Below are 17373 nucleotides of genomic sequence, written 5' to 3'. Positions count from 1 at the left end.
ACTAAGACAAAGCATTCTTGTTAACTAGCATTCTCTTGTTTGCATGCATAGTGATATTTTGTATTTTTACTCTAGGTGGTAAAATAATGCAATGTTACATGAGGTCACTTGATGGAAGTTATAGCTTGGTATGTGTAGTTTATTGGTAACAGTTCTGACAACTTCATGTTATTTACTATAAAATACATATGGGTATGGAAGAACTTCAAAGTGTAAAGTCAATTAGTATAAAAACTATAAAAATAATCAACACAGTGTAAGAGAGTTCTGATTGTTAGGTGTATATTATTTCATGGTACAATCTGTTACCTAATGAACTGGACTATGTTTCATTGTAAAACTAAATTTTCAGATCTCAGGGTTCAGTCTGGCAGCTGAGTTATGATTTGCATTTACCATCATATAGATTTAAACAGAATTACAGACCCATCCTCTTTCAGAATTACCTTGCACACAGCTATGGAAAATATCAGTCAGTCATCAAACATTTCATGTATCGTTATCAGTGTCATCAACAACTGTATCACTCATATGAAATGACTCACCTTTCTCTTTGTGTCCTCTTTTTGAGCTTGATAGTACCTGTTTGAGTACCATCACCATGGTTTTCACTTTTAACTGTAGTATTTACAGCAGTTAAAATGAACAGCAACACGTTCACAACCATCACACATGAGACAGGGCCATAGAAGTATATCAGCATTGCTGTCTCACCTGAAATATTAAATGAATAAAAAATAGTGGCTCTATTACTAATATGGTAGAATATACTTACTTAACACAATTTCCTGCTAAAGGCAGTTAGGTTTTAATCACAAAATTTATTGGTACCCATTTGAAACAGTGTTCTGATGACGTCCAGAAATCTACACATATGGATCTGTGGTTTAGTAATACAACACAGTGTTGCAATTAAAAATAACTAGTAAATTCTTCTCTGGCTTCCCATAACCTTAAGTGATTTAATTTTCATGACTATTATGAAGTTTGTCAGTTGCATATCCTTTCCACAGGACATTTATTTCCTTCTTATTTCTCATTAGCTTGCTTCAATAAACATCTTACAGAATTACTAAGACCCACATAGAATAATTTGTAATTACATAGCTTCAGTGGAAGCTTTAGTGCTATTCCTTTAAAGATTGTGTGTTTTTCATGTATGTAGGAAAACTAGAACAAAGTCCATTACTTCTGGCATATTGGGAAGAATTATTTCAGAAGTACGTAAAACAAGAAATCCATGTAAGATATTGTACTCTGCAAATGATAGTGTAAAGTTGCATGCAGGCAGACAAATAGTAATGGTATGTTAAAGAAGCCAAAAAATGTTAAAAAAATTATTTTTCTTCCCCTCGGCTATCCATTCTATATTTATCAGGAGAGTTTTCCCCTTGAATGTGCACATATACTTCTGCCAAGTCCATTGCTTCTAGTTTTCAGTATTTGTGCAACATACCACTAACTGAACAGCACAAACAAATATGTGAAACCATTTCCAATTGTGAATGCATTTCGATTAAAGAGAAAACAGTGTCTCCAGTCTTTCCTAGTAACACTTGTCAGCCTTTGCTACACCACCTTATAATATCTGCTACTTTTACAATGAGTGAAAAATTGCTAATGAGATGGATTGCGAAACCTCTTCCTTACCAACCTATTTTCCTAAACTTCATATACAAGATGGATTTCAAAGACATCCACTTACACCTAAATCAGTTACCAGAAAATCTCGATTCTCAAACAGACATTCTGATTTCCCATCATTTCCTAAATCATTTCAGGTTCATTTCAGGATGTTTCATTTATTAGGAGCCAGTTGACTTCTTCTCCCATCCTTGATATGTTCACGAAAAGCTCAGTGTCGGTGACAAATCAAATAGTGACTACTTTTTACCTGTTATTCAAGCTCCACACATATCCCTATGTGTGTGTGTGCGAGTGTATACCTGTCCTTTTTTCCCCCTAAGGTAAGTCTTTCCGCTCCCGGGATTGGAATAACTCCTTACCCTCTCCCTTAAAACCCACATCCTTTCGTCTTTCCCTCTCCTTCTCTCTTTCCTGATGAGGCAACAGTTTGTTGCGAAAGCTTGAATTTTGCGTGTATGTTTGTGTTTGTTTGTGTGTCTATCAACCTGCCAGCACTTTCGTTCGGTAAGTCACATCATCTGTGCTTTTAGATATATTTTTCCCACGTGGAATGTTTCCCTCTATTATATTCAAAAAACATAATTAGTTTCATGTCAAAACTGCCAAAGACTAAATTTTCCTACAAAATGCTAGGCATGTGACTGCGGGGACTCCTATCCCTCCATCCCGAGCAGATCCTCTAACCTTGGCAGAATAGAGAACAATCAAAGACGTACCCTTCCGCCGGCCGGAGTGGCTGAGCGGTTAAAGGCGCTACAGTCTGGAACCGAGCGACCGCTTCGGTCGCAGGTTCGAATCCTGCCTCGGGCATGGATGTGTGTGATGTCCTTAGGTTAGTTAGGTTTAAGTAGTTCTAAGTTCTAGGGGACTGATGACCACAGCAGTTAAGTCCCATAGTGCTCAGAGCCATTTGAACCATTTGAACGTACCCTTCCCACCCTCAGCTTCACCTGTAAAACTATATTTCTGCAATGTTGCATACGTGGATTTAGTGAATCTATTAATTTGTGAGTTGGTTTAACAAAAATCAAGCACAGTGAATCAGACTGTCCAGTGAGATATTATACAAAAAGTGCTTGGGTCAAAGTAGTTATTTAGCACCAGTTCAAGAACAAGTATACATCAGGTGACACATAACTTCCAGTGATAACAATGTAATCAATAAGCAGTAGTTATGTACTGTATGTTCTTATCTCAAAGTATCTGCTTACATATATACCGTACATTGGTTTATTTATAACAATTTATGAAGCTATTCTTTATAATTTTTCTCTGATAGATTACATACTTATATATGTCTTTTGAAATAATACTATCATTTTTTTTTTAATTTAGGTGTCAAGTTCCATAAGAGTGAATTGAGGAGCAAATCTCCAAGGTCATGAAACATACCAGTGCATGAAATTACAACATAAAAGTAATAACAGATAAAAATAAAATGTTTATGAACCCAAAAAGGTCAATCCAAAAGTTTAAGTAAACACAATGAACAATGCAACAAGAATCAGCTTAATTTTTCAAGGAACTCCTCGACAGACTAGAAGGAGTGACCCATGAGGAAACTCTTCAGTTTTGATTTGAAAGTGCTCGGATTACTGCTATGATTTTTGAATTTGAGTGGTAGCTTATTGAAAATGGATGCAGCACTATGCTGCACACCTTTCTGCACAAGAGTTAAGGAAGTATGATCCAAATACAGGTTTGATTTCTGCTGAGTATCAACTGAGTGAAAGCTGCTTATTCTTTGGAATAAGCTAATATTGTTAACAAGAAAGGACAGAAAGTAATATGTATATATTGAGAGACCAATGTCAAAATACCCAAACTCGTGAACAGGGGTCGACAAGAGGTTCATGAACTTACACCACTTACTGCCCAAACCACCAATTTCTGAGCCAAAAATATCCTTTTAGAATGGGAAGAGCTACCCCAAAATATAATACCATGCAACATAAGTGAATGAAAATAACCGGCCGCGGTGGTCGAGCGGTTCTAGGCACTTCAGTCCGGAACAGCGCGACTGCTACGGTCGCAGGTTCAAATCCTGCCTCAGGCATGGATGTGTGTGATGTCCTTACATTAGTTAGGTTTAAGTAACTGATGACCTCAGATGTTAAGTCCCATAGTGCTCGGTTTCACTAATCATATGCCCATTCTGTGATATTAAAATGTCAATGTCAGGTTTTGTTGAACTGTGTTTTAGAAACTGTAAAACCTAAATCTTACTCTGATTTGGTGTTAGTTTATTTTCTACAAGCCATGAACTTAGGTCATGAACTGCGCTATTTGAAACTGGGCCAATGTTGCACACAACATCCTATACTAGGTACCAGTCTAGTATCGTCAGCAAACAAATATTTTAGAGTTACCCGTGATATTAGAGGGCATATCATTTATATAAATAAGGGACAGGAGTGGCCCCAACACTGATCCCTGGGGCACTCCCCACTTGACCGTACCCCACTCAGACCCCACATCACAGCAATTCTAAACATTGTGAATAATGGCCTTTCCCTGTCTGTTAATTACAGTACTCATCACAGAGACAGTTTCAAACTTTCCTCTCATAATTTAAAACTTTATGCTCAAACACCATTGTACATGGGATTAAAAATTTACAATACATTAAACAACACAAATCTGTTAAATATGGAGCTTAACCCACTAAAAAGATTGTTATTTAATGCACTAGTGGAAAAATGTTATTATTCAATTGAAGAATTCATGCAGGACAGTTTGGCAATTTGAAAAGAAAAGAAACAATAAAAATTATGTATTGTATAATAAATTGTTAATACATTGTATAAATTGCATTGCAAGCAGCAAAATGACCATAAGTGTTATATATGTTCTTGTTAAATTGTTCATGTGTAAAAATACAGAAATGCCTGCTGAAATATATTAATTATTGTAACATTTTTTAAAAGTAATTTGATGTGTCTCCAGTACAAAAAATCTTTGATTTATAACTGTACGTTATGAGACGAATAAACTACATTCTACATTCATTCTAACCCATTCAATACCTCACAGAGAGAAGAGAATATAGCATTTTCAGTTGTTAAATGACTTCTAAAGCCAAACTGTACATTTGATAACAAATTGTGTGATATAAAATGATCAATTATCCTTACATTCACTGCCTTTTCAATAACTTTAGCAAACACTCATGGCATAGAAATAGGTCTAAAATTGTCTACATGATCCTTTTCTCCCTTTTTGTAAAGCACCTTTGCTACTGAGTACTTGTTCAGGAAACTGATTACTCCTAAAGGAAAAATTACAAATATGGCTACATATACGGCTAACATGTGCAACACAGTACTTTAATAGTCTGCTAGGCGCTCCATCATATCCATGAGAGTCCTTAGTCTCCAGGGATTTAATTATTGACTCAATCTCAGAGGAGTATTTCAGACATCAACCTCGGAAAGGCATTTGCCAAGAAAGTTATATGATTCTCTGTAGAAACTAAATTTTTATTTAATACACCAGCAATCCTCAGAAAATGATTGTTAAATACTGTACATATATCTGATTATCAGTAACAGAAATATTTTTATTATGAACTGACTTTATATTGTCGACCTTTTGCTGCTAACCAGACACTTCCTTCACAACTGACCATATGGGTTTAATTTTATCCTTTGCCTTCCTAATAACATATTTAAGCACCTTGCAATACTGCCTGTAATGGGCTACTGTAGCTTGATTGTGACTACTTCTAACTTTATTTATTTATTTCTATTTACTTTTTTTTTTTTTTATTTACTAACATTTTGATATCATTCCCACTTTGTTCTACATGATATTCTTATCCCACTAGTCGGCCACCCACACTGCCTATTACTTCTAGTACCTGCCTGTAATGGGCTACTGTAGCTTGATTGTGACTACTTCTAACTTTATTTATTTATTTCTATTTACTTTCTTATTTTTATTTACTAACATTTTGATATCATTCCCACTTTGCTCTAAATGATATCCTTATCCCACTAGTCAGCCATCCACGCTGCCTATTACTGCTAGTACCCTGTTTAGAACATTCTAATGGAAAGCAACTCTCAAAGAGTATGAGAAATGTGTTAAGGAAAGCATTATATTTATCATCTATGTTATTGGCACTATAAGCATCCTGTCACTCTTGTTCCTTGGCAAGGTTTAAAAAACTCTCTATTGCTATTGGATTAACTTACCTACACAGTTTGAAATTACATGTGACGTTTATTTGAGTACAAAAGCCTTTTAGTGTTAAAATTTGTGCATCATGGTCTGAAAGGCCATTCACCCTTTTACTAACTGAATGCCCATCTAGCAATGAAGAATGAATAAAAATATTGTCTATCGCTGTGCTACTGTTCCCCTGCACCCTAATTGGGAAAAACACAGTCTGCATCAGATCATATGAATTTAGGAGATCTATCAACATCCTTTTTCTTGCACCATCATATACAAAATTTATATTGAAGTCACCACATATAACTAATTTATGGTCCTTCCTACAAAGTGAATCAAGAACCCTCTATTGCTTGAGCAGAAACGTTCTGAAGTCAGAGTTAGGGGACCTATAAACAACAACAATTAGAAGTTTAATTTCACTAAATTCAACTGCCCCTGCATAACATTCAAATACCTATTCAGTGCAGTGCCATGATATGTCTATGGACTCCAACGGAATACTGTTTTTTACATACATAGCCACTCCCCCAGCCCACAAGGATCTCCTTGAAAAACATCCATTTAATCTGTATCCTGGTAAAGGGAGCCTCTGAATAGTCAAATTATTTAAGTGGTGCTCCGCTATACCAATAATTCAAGAGTAAAAATTTATAAGCAGTTCACTAATTTTATCTCTAATACCTCTTATATTTTGATGCTAATTCCTTCTCTATTTGGTAACATGACACCCTCTGAAGGTGAGCCCTTAGTTAGAGAGAGAGAGAGAGAGAGACACTTCCTTTAAGCAGATATACCTATCGGCTGACTTCAATCTAAAAAAGGTGCAGCTCTACCCCTACAGGAATTTTTCCATGAGTGATCCCACCACCACCCACTACACTGTCACCTATAAGCTTTGCCAGCCTCCCCTTCCCATACCTATTGAGGTTCAGGCTATGCCTAGTGAAACCTGATCTACTGACAGACCCAACTGGCACCACTGAAATATGACCCATGGCCTCTGCCATCAGCACCCTCTCCAGCCCCATGTTAACGTACCAAACAGGTGTATTAAGATGAGGCCCATCATGACGCTGAAACAGTTGCACGATATGCACATTAGTGCTACCAGTTTCAGTAGCTATCTTTAACAGCTAACCACCTACATCATATTCCCCGTCCCTATCAAGACTGTTCCTTGCTCCACCCACTATCACTACCTGATCCTCCTTCGTAAACTTCCTACATAACTTCCCTATGTTGCCAGTCACCTGAGCCAACCCAGCACTATGCTTCACAATGCTGGTGACCTGGTACTCACTCCCCAACACTTCCTCCAACTGCTGGCACACACCTCTACCGCACGAACTACCTAGCAACAGAACCTTGTTCTTTTTGTTAGACTTTACAACTGACCTAGGCCTCCTAACTGCTGAGGACTGCTGCATGTTCCCTACATCATTTTCAGTAAAACTGGTAAAGATGAGAAGATCTTAAATACCACATCTCACATTGAATTTGCACTTTGTAATAGGATTTTTTTCATTCCATATACACTTGTTACTGTCTTTTACTATATTTACATTTTAATCATTTTTTTCTGTTTGGTTTGAACATTCTATATACTGGATTTACATTTTAATCATTTCTTTCTGAACATTTTTCTGTGTACAATATATGAGAAATAGGGACTGACAGCAGCAGGTGAAGAAAAATACACACACACACACACACACACACACACACACACACACACACACAGGTGGAGATTGGTGAGGTCCAGAACACATATATTAACATAGACAGGCTTCATGAACTGCACTGAAACATGACCCAAGGAACTAGTCATTTATTAGAGGTGGTGGCCCATTTGAGATTTGCCCAGGCAATGTAATCTCTTGCACCAAAACATCCATCAGTAAACCAAACAAATTTGGAGGTATTGTCTAACATTTTCCATCATTTTCCTGAAAACTGAATTATTTATAAATATCTTTCTCGAAGTCACACATCACAAGAGTCCTCTGTTCAGTGTTTACATCAATGTACTCCTTCAACTAGCAACACTGCTTGAAGGAGATGCTGCTGTTGATTCTAACAAGTTACATCCCCAAACTGAGGTATTGCTGGAGCTTTCTGTAGTGCAGAAGATATCTCTGCTTATTCTCCAGCACTTTTATCAGCTTGGCAATGGATTCATTTCGCAGGACTAGTCATAACAAATACAGCAGCAAGTCACTGTGACCATCATGCAAATGGGTGGGATACATCAGTTCTGTTTTCAAGAAATATCTCTCAACAGAACCAACAGCCACATTTTCAATCTCTCTCTCAAATATGAAAATTTGCTCTTCAGGTGTCCATCAGAACCTTCCTAAGAGCACAGATTGTTGCACAGTGTGCCTGTAGATGTTATTTACTTCACGTAAAGGATGTAACTTAAATTGTCAAATGGCATTTACTCCTCATTTATTCGCAGGTTATTCACTATGGTATGTCTATGCACACAGCTCCTCATGAATCCCATGTTTGAAGAAGAGCAACATGTCAACAGTTCAATGCTGATGTGTTCTTCTTAACATTGTGTCTCACAGTAGCTCTCACATGGTGCAACATAAGGCATGATCCAGAGAGCACGTGCCCAGGCACAAAATTCAGAATTTCTGAAAAATGTTTGTGAGCAAATATACATCACACTATAGAACTGCTTTGCTCTTAATGGTGGTATAAAGTGGGTCATTGACAATTATGGTGGGGGGGGGGCAGGGGAGGGGGGTGAGCTCTCTTTCCAAAATGCCATGACAAGAATTAAGGAAAATGATAGTATCTCAATACCTTGCAGTGTTGTGTATGTGAGCATGTGTGATCCTGTTCTGAAAAGGCCAACAACCAATGTAGTCCAATGTAGCTGTGTGATTTACGTGATGATCACTAACCAAGTTGACAGGGGAACTGTTAGTGCTAGGCCAGGACGATGTGGAGATGATGCCTGATGCTGACAATCACAGATGTTGTGGGACACAGTGAGCATGGCTACGTCATAAGCCAATATTAACTGCCAAATGCTTGGAGACAATTATCACCTTATGGATGTGTATGCTGGTATTATTTTTAATAAATCTGGATGTTAAATGCAAATACTGGATATTCTGTGTAGTTAACAGTGTGTTAGAGATCCTATCATGGTTAGATTATGATAATATAGAATTATAGGTATCACACACATTGATATTCTATACAGAGATAGATAATATCTAAATACACCAATTCTTTAAATGAATACAAAGTGATCTTATCACTTCCTTTAAAAAAACTGGTCAACATAAGAGAGCCAAGATTATAGTGCTAAAGTATAGAACTGGCAAACAATACCAGCATCTTTTTACATGGGCATTCTTCCACATGGTTAAAAAGAGGTCTCTTCTTTTATTCCTTGCAAGTCGATATTGGTGAAACATTTGGGTTTGTATGTCACCATATAGCGGAGATGCTGAGTCATAATAGGCACAACAAAAAGACTGTCACGAATAAAGCTTTTGTCCAGTAGGGCCTTCATCCAAAATAAATGACATACACACACACATGACTGCAGTCATGTGTGTATAAGTTGTGTTTGCATGAGTGTGTGTGTGCGTCTGTTGTCTATTTATGATGAAGACCTTACTGGCCTAAAGCTTTATTTGTGATGGTCTTTTTGTTGTGCCTATCTGTGATTCAGCATTCCGTTATACAGTGAGTAGCAACTTTCCTTTCCATAATATTGTTACATTCCATCCTGGATTTTCCATTGTTTGATTTGGGTTTGTATCATATTTTAGCATGTATCTGAAGTTAGTAACACCTTTATATAGATGTGTGTCTCTATTTCCAGATAGCAAACAACAACAGGATGTAGGCAGGCTGGGTGCAAGAGATGGGTGTTATGCAGCTGTAATGTGTTGTCTTACTGGTGGAGTAAAAGATTCTCACTGTTTGCCATCCATTACTATTATTGGACAAATCGTGCATACTGTGACCTGACACTTGCGTCCTTGCTGATGTTCGACGTGTATGTTCCCCTTTTTTATAGACTCACAGAGTCGTGCCATCGCTCACCAGAATGAACTGTGGCCAGAAAAAAATGGTCTATTGGCATCTAAGGCATTGGCAGAGCTCCACAGATAACAGACACAGCATGCTGCAAGCCGTAAAGCATCAGCAAGCCTGAAAGCATCAGCAAAGATGAAGTCCAATATTGAACATGGTTATGATAATGGTAATCAGGCACTAATAATCACCCCCAATTTGACTCTACAGTGACAATAGAGGTATGTATTTAAAACGATTTCTTTTTCTCCATGTATATGTGTCTTCATTATATATCCAAAAATAACTCCATGTCGTAACACAATGATGATGCATTTGTTGTTCCGCCCTGGTTTATCAATGGTGGATTCACAGCTGCTGCAAACACCACCACAGCATCGCCCATCACCATTATTGTGGTATGAATTGATGACACCAGCTCCTCTGCCAATACAGCCATGGTCTCTGCATCATGCATCATCGAGTGATATTGACACTGGGCATGACCTCAACATCTTCATTGGCCTAGCAGTAGCAGTTCACCTGCCCACTCTGTTGCCGATCATCAAGCAGATCATGCTGCTGCACTGGACTACTCTGTGGTTGCTGGCATTTTTGGGGACACAATTTTACAAGCTCGCATTTACAACACTAATGTGAAATTGTGATTGTGACCTAAAGCCATGCAAGACAAATACAGCCATACTGCAAATTAATATTAGTGCTGCAAAATTGCTGAATTCTTTGTTAAATGGATTTTTAACTACTGGCATTTCGTTTAGCAACCAATTCAGCAATTTTGAGCACACATAATAATGTGGAGTATTGAGATCCTGCCACTTTCCTCAAAGTTTGTCAAGCTCTTTTGAAAAAGGAGTGCCCTTGAATCATCAGTGACCCATTGTATCCCATCACTAAGTGCGAGTAAGTTCTGTAGTGTGAACTCACACATTCCCAAAAAGAAGGTAGTGATGCTGGTGAGGAAAAGAGGATCATTCAAATCTGAGGGCCTCATAGCATGATACTGCAGGGTGTTTCATCACAAAGTGGTTCAGAACCTTTACCAAGAGTGTCATATTGGGCCATTTTTTCTGAAATCCAGGAGCAAGAGTCGGTAAGGCACACAGCCAAGTACTCTACCTTGATGTGTACTCACGTGTCTTTGATTCACTTAAAAAGGGATCCAGCTTCATCCCTCTTCCAAAAAATATTGCCGCTAAACAGGCATGTATTAATGTCCAGAGTACTTCCGAGGAGGACGAATTTTGTTTCTCATGGTCCCTTGTGGATTGCAATAGATATTATACAAGTATTGTTCATACTGAGCTTACAACTATATACAACATATCAAACATCTTCAGACATCCTAACTTTGAAGATCTCATTCCCATAAAACATCAGGAACTATTAAAATTTGAGAGGCAGAATGTGAATTATTCAGCTCACATTTAGGGCATGGATGTAGATGATAGCAAGCCAGAAAAAGAAGATAATGAGGAGCTCATTTTGCAGAAATGACCACTTCACAGCCTGTGCCATATGGATCCTTTCCACCAACACCAGCTTTTCTGAACTGTGCAAGTAGGAACTTCCCCTGCAATATATCCTACGTTCCCATAACCCTCCTGGCCTCAGCCTTCATTAGTCATTGTTTTCACCCATCCAGCCCCTCCCCTGTTCCCATTCCAGCACTACACAGCCCTCATTCTACCTTTGCACCCACCCTGTCTTTTTACTTCTCTCCTTTTCCACTACCCCCCCCCCCTCCTCCCCACCTCTCCCCCGCCCCCTGTCTAACCTCCCAACTGCACATAGCTGCCCTACCCTCTCTCCACCTCATCCCTGCTTGCTCTCCAGCAGCACTTCACTGTCCATGACCCCTATCCTACTATCCCTCCCCCTCCATATCCCAGTCCCCAGTCCCCCCCCCCCCCCCTCACCACCACGCAGTCACCACTCTCATCATGCACTGATGCTGATGCTCGCAGTGTGGCTTCAGTTGCCTAAGGCTGCAGCCATGTGTGCGTGAGTTGTGTTTGCGTGATTTTGTGTGTGTGTGTGTGTGTGTGTGTGTGTGTGTGTGTGTGTGTGTGTGTGTGTGTGTCACCTTTTTTTTTTTATGAAGACCTTGCTGTCCATAAGCTTTATTTGTGACAGTCTTTTTGTTGTGTCTGTCTGCGACTCAGCATCTCTGCTATTGGTGTGTGGCAGCTTTCCTTTTCATAATACTGTTATATTCCATCCTGGATTTTCCATTGTTTGAAATGTGATTGATCAGTACAGATAATATGACTGTATATTGGCATTTAAAGCAAATAAACTGCTTGTATAATAATGTTGTTTCCTGTTCTCTAAGGGGTTGATTCATTGTGAGTACCCAAACCATCGCAACACTTAATTTTGGGGGCCACAATTGAACCCCACCATCAGGCTGACTGATTTCAGTGTGTGTTTCCCTCCAGCTGCCATAACTCTAGGCTACCAGCAGAATACAAACCACAAACACTGTAATAAGGTAAAATATCCATGAAGTAACAGTGACAGTCGCATCTGCCATGAATACTCATCGAAATCAAGCATTCCAAGGGTGAGAGGCAAGGGAACTCATCAAAATGATGAAAAGCAAGGGGTCTCAACAAAATCAGGCACCACAATGGGAACAGAAAACTGTTACATCCATATTGTTTTTCCTGGATCATGCTAAATGTTGTTTCTAACCAAGAGAAGGTTAACCATACTGTACTAAAAAATGAAATTTGCAACAATAAAGTAAATTTTGGAACAAATCACAACTATTAGAACACAAAGGTTTACATTTATATAGTAAATGAAATGTAGAATAAAATTCATCAGTTAATTGTAAACACAGGCACACTTGATATTTGTCAATCTACCAATAATGGAAAACGATGGTTGAGTAAACCATACATATTTTTTGGCATAAAGTCTGAACATGCAATAAAAATGGGGAGGGGAGGTGGTCCCATTTGAAAATACAAAATTGACTTTACCAACAAAGGAGGGGTTGTTAGGAGGTGGCCTGTTGTAGCACAGACAAATGTCCCCTATACTAATATTAGCTTTTCACCTAGAACATTTTTTTCTTATGATGCATCATTTTCCAATATTGTAGTCACATTATTCATTGACTGACTGAGTGTGTAGTCGGTTAATTTATTTGTGTGTGTGTGTGTGTGTGTGTGTGTGTGTGTGTTTTCTTCACCTGCAGCTATGTGTCTCCATTTTCCTTATGTAGTATGCAGGAATATGATTAGAAAGAAATGATTACAATATGAATACTGTACACGGAATGATGAAATCAATCAGAAAGGAAATTGTTAAAATTTAAGTATTGCATTAAGGAGTAACAAGTGTAAATAGAATGAAAAAAATTACAACACACACACAAGTTATGTCCTGATCTGACATGTTCGACATACAATTGCCTCAGGTGTATGGGTAGAGTGGGGGCTCCCCAGGTTGACTGTGCACAGTTGCCTCTGGTGCACAGGCTGCAAGGTGCTTTCCTGGGTAAGGAGAGTGTGGATGATCTTGCCCATCTGCCTCAATTGTAACCTGATACCTCCAAACTTGAGGTAAGATCATAATCTAAGTGAGAACACACACTAAATAACTACTAGTTATCAGTTCAAGAGTTATCTTATCACTGGAAGTGATGTGTCGCCGGACATACACCTTTCTTCATACTGGTACTGCATAGCTACTGGTCAGTCATTTAGCACAGTGATTATGAAAAGATCTTACGACTTCCAAAGCCTTACAAAGTGTCAGTGTTTCAGTCGCACTAGAATAATAACAAAATACCTAATACACATGTAGATCCTACTTACAGTGATCTTACAACACTAAATACACTGATTACTAATGGCAGAAGATGTGTTTGTTTACACAAAGGGTTAAACAGATAACAGAGTATCGCTGACTACAGGCACAGTCATTAACAACTGCCATAACATTATTAGTCAGCTACAGAAGGCTTATTTTTAAACAGCTATCTTGTTTATCCACACAGCAGATGCTAAAAAACAAAATCTGGGAGCAGCAAAAGTACTGGCTGAAGGGACAACTAAATTACATATCACCTCCACTCTTTTTTTGCCCTTTTCATCCACATTCCCATGTTACTCATTCTCAGTCAGTATAAACCCAAAGCATTTGTTTAGATAGCAGTGGCTAGCTGACCTTTAAGTCCCAACAATAATGCAGAAAAGTAGCAGTATGAATTCCACCATTGAACAGTGAGATGTGTAGGCGGCAACTTAGTTGATCAAGTACACAGTCCCCAGATAAACCATGTTAGCGATCATGGTCTGTTCAGAAGTACTATTTTCCTTATGATGCTGCTTGAGCGAAATGCTACTATGATAAGAGTGTGCACTTACTCACAGACTGAGCGAGGGGCTTTTCTCACAGGTGTAAGATAGGAACATGGTGGACAGTAAAACTCACATACCTCTCCCAGTTATATTGTATTTCTTTCTTAGTTTTCTCATGTCAATTTTTGCACTCATCTATTCCTGCACCTCCCTCATCACTCTGTCAGTAGAGTCCTGCCCATAATGGAGCAGTACCTGTAGCATGTATTATGCTATATGACCAAACGTGTTGGGTCACCTATTACTGAATGGGATGTTTTCAACCTTTGCCTTTATGCCACCTTCAATTTTTTTGGGGGCACATTCAATGAGGTGTCTAAACGTCTGTGGGGGAATGCCAGCCCATTCTTTCCCAAGGACAAAAACCAAAAAAGGAGTAATTTTGGATGCTGGGGTTCAGAGCAAAGTCATAATTATAACTCATCCAGGGATTCATATCAGGACTTTGTACAGGCTGGTCCATTTCTAGACTATTATTGTCTACAAACCATTGCTTCACAGATGTTTTATGACAGGGTGCATTGTTGTGCGGATACAATCAATCATCATCTCTGAATTGTCTTTCGGCTGTGCCTAGTACTTACCAGATTAAATCCATACACAGGTCCTTGGGGCCCATCAGTACCAACTGACCATCATACAATCCTTCACCAATGGAGTCATTAGGTGTGGCATGGCAATGTGTGGGGTCAGTCGGCCATTGTAAGTTTTTGTGATCTGGAGCGTAGTTCTTCAGCTGGCATCATGGTGTGTGCACACCCTATTCTACCCACTAAGGAAAACTCTCTGGCTGTACTAAGTATCAAACCCAGGTCCTCCGCATTGCAGTCACCCGTGGAGGCTGACATCCATATTATATGATGCTATAAAATGTGTTTATATCCTTACGCATTTAGCATTATCTTAAGCACAATAATGAGACATCACAATCATGAGAAACACTGCCATACCATATCACTACCTCCTCCATACTTAACTGTTGGCACTAGACATTATGGAACTTTCAACAGGCATTTGCCAAATCCAAATTCTTTCATCAGACTTCCACAGGGTATTATGTATTTCATCACTCTAAATCACTTGTTTCCAATCATCCACTGTTGAATAGTGTCAGTTTCACATCACCTCAAGCACTTGACCATTGTACCCCATTCTCTTTAACTCCCTACAAGCAGTCAGTTTTCTAACTGGACTGCTGGTAGCACTTTGTAACTCATTCATGGTCCTTATGCAGATTTCATGAACTTTTTTAGTACCACCCTCTACAACGCTCACCAGTCCCCGTCCACCAGTACAAAAGGCCTGCCCAGTCTTGATTTTCTGTGATTGTTTCTTCACATTTCCTTCAAATCACTAACAGTTGGCTTGGACAACTTTAAAAGGGTTGAAATGTCCCTGATGGATTTGTTGCTTAGGTGATATCCAATGACTAATCCACATTCAGAGTCCTTGAGTTATCCTTACTGACCCAGTATGCTTCTCCATGGTCAGTATTCCCTGTCCCTTTTTATGCCTCTCATACACCTAGTCATCAATTCTGCTTTACATAGGGGTGTCATCTGGATACTTTTAAATCAGACAGTGTACTAAGTGTGAAATACAGTTGAACTGCCTCAGGGCATATGGTACCTTGGAACCAGCAAGTTCTGGTGCCAATGTTGGGCTTGAGCTGGCTGGTGGTAGGCACTGCCAGAGAGAAGTCCACAGCAGCTGTGATGGCACAAATAGTGGCTGGTACACCCCAGGCATACCCAGAGTACAGCAGGAACTTGCACCGCTCCCTGTGTGTGCTGCCTTCCTGGGGGCGGCTCCTCCGGCTGCAAACACACATGTGAATACACATACAGCTGATTTAGAACAATGAATCAGTACTCATAAGATCTTTATAGCATCGATGGTTCCTAGTAGGTTACAAAAACAGTTTAGGTGAGCACGTAGGACAAAAAAATTGTCATCCCCAGAGACAGGTCACTCATCCTGTGTGATATTGCCTCCAGCATAAATAGGGGCCTCAATTTGGCCACTGAAGCCACTCATTCTATTAGGACATGCAGAGTTATCAGACTGCAGGAATGTTGATTGCCACATGTCACCTGCTATTCGAGTTAGCCACAAACTTTTTCTACAAGACTAAGATCAGGTGATTCAATGAGCCAAGATGTTATAAGGTGCCTGACAGTTTGTTAAACTAGGGACACGTGTGCAGTGGGGTGCCTCTTGGCCGGCTATTCTTCAGTTCTTTTGGTAATTTTTCTTGGGCTACCCCCCTTCCTCCACCCCCCTCCCCACCCCCATCCAATTCCATTCCATGTATAAGAGATGATGAAAAATTTTATGTTCAAAAGTTGTACAGTCTAGAATCAGTATGTCAATCAGGTAAAATGGTCATCCACATTGAGGCAATCATCACACTCACTCACCAGGTTGAGGACACCTATTTTTTGTTAAAAAAGTGATGTCATATCGCTTGAAGAAGTCCGTAACTGCCAGCTGCACATCCTCGTCAGACAGGTATGGTTGACACTTGAAGCCCTTATTTAAGGAAACAAAGGTGTGATAATCTCAATGGGAGATGTCAGGACTTTAGGATGGGTGTCTCCCATTTGTTGTTGTCTATAATGGATGAGGCTGGATTCCCAAATCAATTGGTATCTTGTGTCAAATTGCAACCAATAAGGGACTTAGCGCACCATTCCACCCACACACATTCTTCATTCTCCCACTGATGTCTGCAGGTGTTTGCAAAACAATCCTCCAAAATAGTACGTTCAATTAACGATTTAACCATTGCAAATTTTAGGGAAAGGTTGGAACAGTTAGACTGGGGTGAGGGGTACAGAGAACCTGACGCTAATTTAAAATTTAACCTATTTCATGATACTTTTCTGAGTATATTTGAAAACAGTTTCCCTAAGAAAACACTGCAATATAATTGTAAAAAAGCATCAAAAAAGGCATGGCTTACTAAAGGAATAAAAATACCTTGTAAACAGCATAATGTATCTTACACGTAGAAGGATTAATGATCCATAAACAGTGAAACTTTATAAAAACTACTGCACTGTATTAAGAAAAGTTATTAAAAATTTCAGAAGTATGTGCATTA

General features: G+C 39.0%; 1 protein-coding gene across 1 annotated transcript in view; it reads right to left on the bottom strand.

Moving 5' to 3' along the window:
- Positions 1–17373, bottom strand: part of LOC126203265 (uncharacterized) — a 276975-nt gene that overhangs the window by 6607 nt on the left and 252995 nt on the right. Inside the window, exons 8-9 of the mRNA XM_049937520.1 lie at positions 15897–16084; positions 546–714 (exon numbers count right to left, since the gene is read on the bottom strand). Coding sequence (XP_049793477.1) covers positions 546–714; positions 15897–16084 — 357 coding nt within the window. The remainder of the gene's footprint in view (positions 1–545; positions 715–15896; positions 16085–17373) is intronic.

The sequence above is a fragment of the Schistocerca nitens genome, chromosome 9, assembly GCF_023898315.1.
Source record: "Schistocerca nitens isolate TAMUIC-IGC-003100 chromosome 9, iqSchNite1.1, whole genome shotgun sequence".
NCBI lineage: Eukaryota > Metazoa > Arthropoda > Insecta > Orthoptera > Acrididae > Schistocerca > Schistocerca nitens.
The sequence above is the reverse complement of the archived record's forward strand: the minus strand, read 5'-3'. Positions and strand labels throughout refer to the sequence as shown.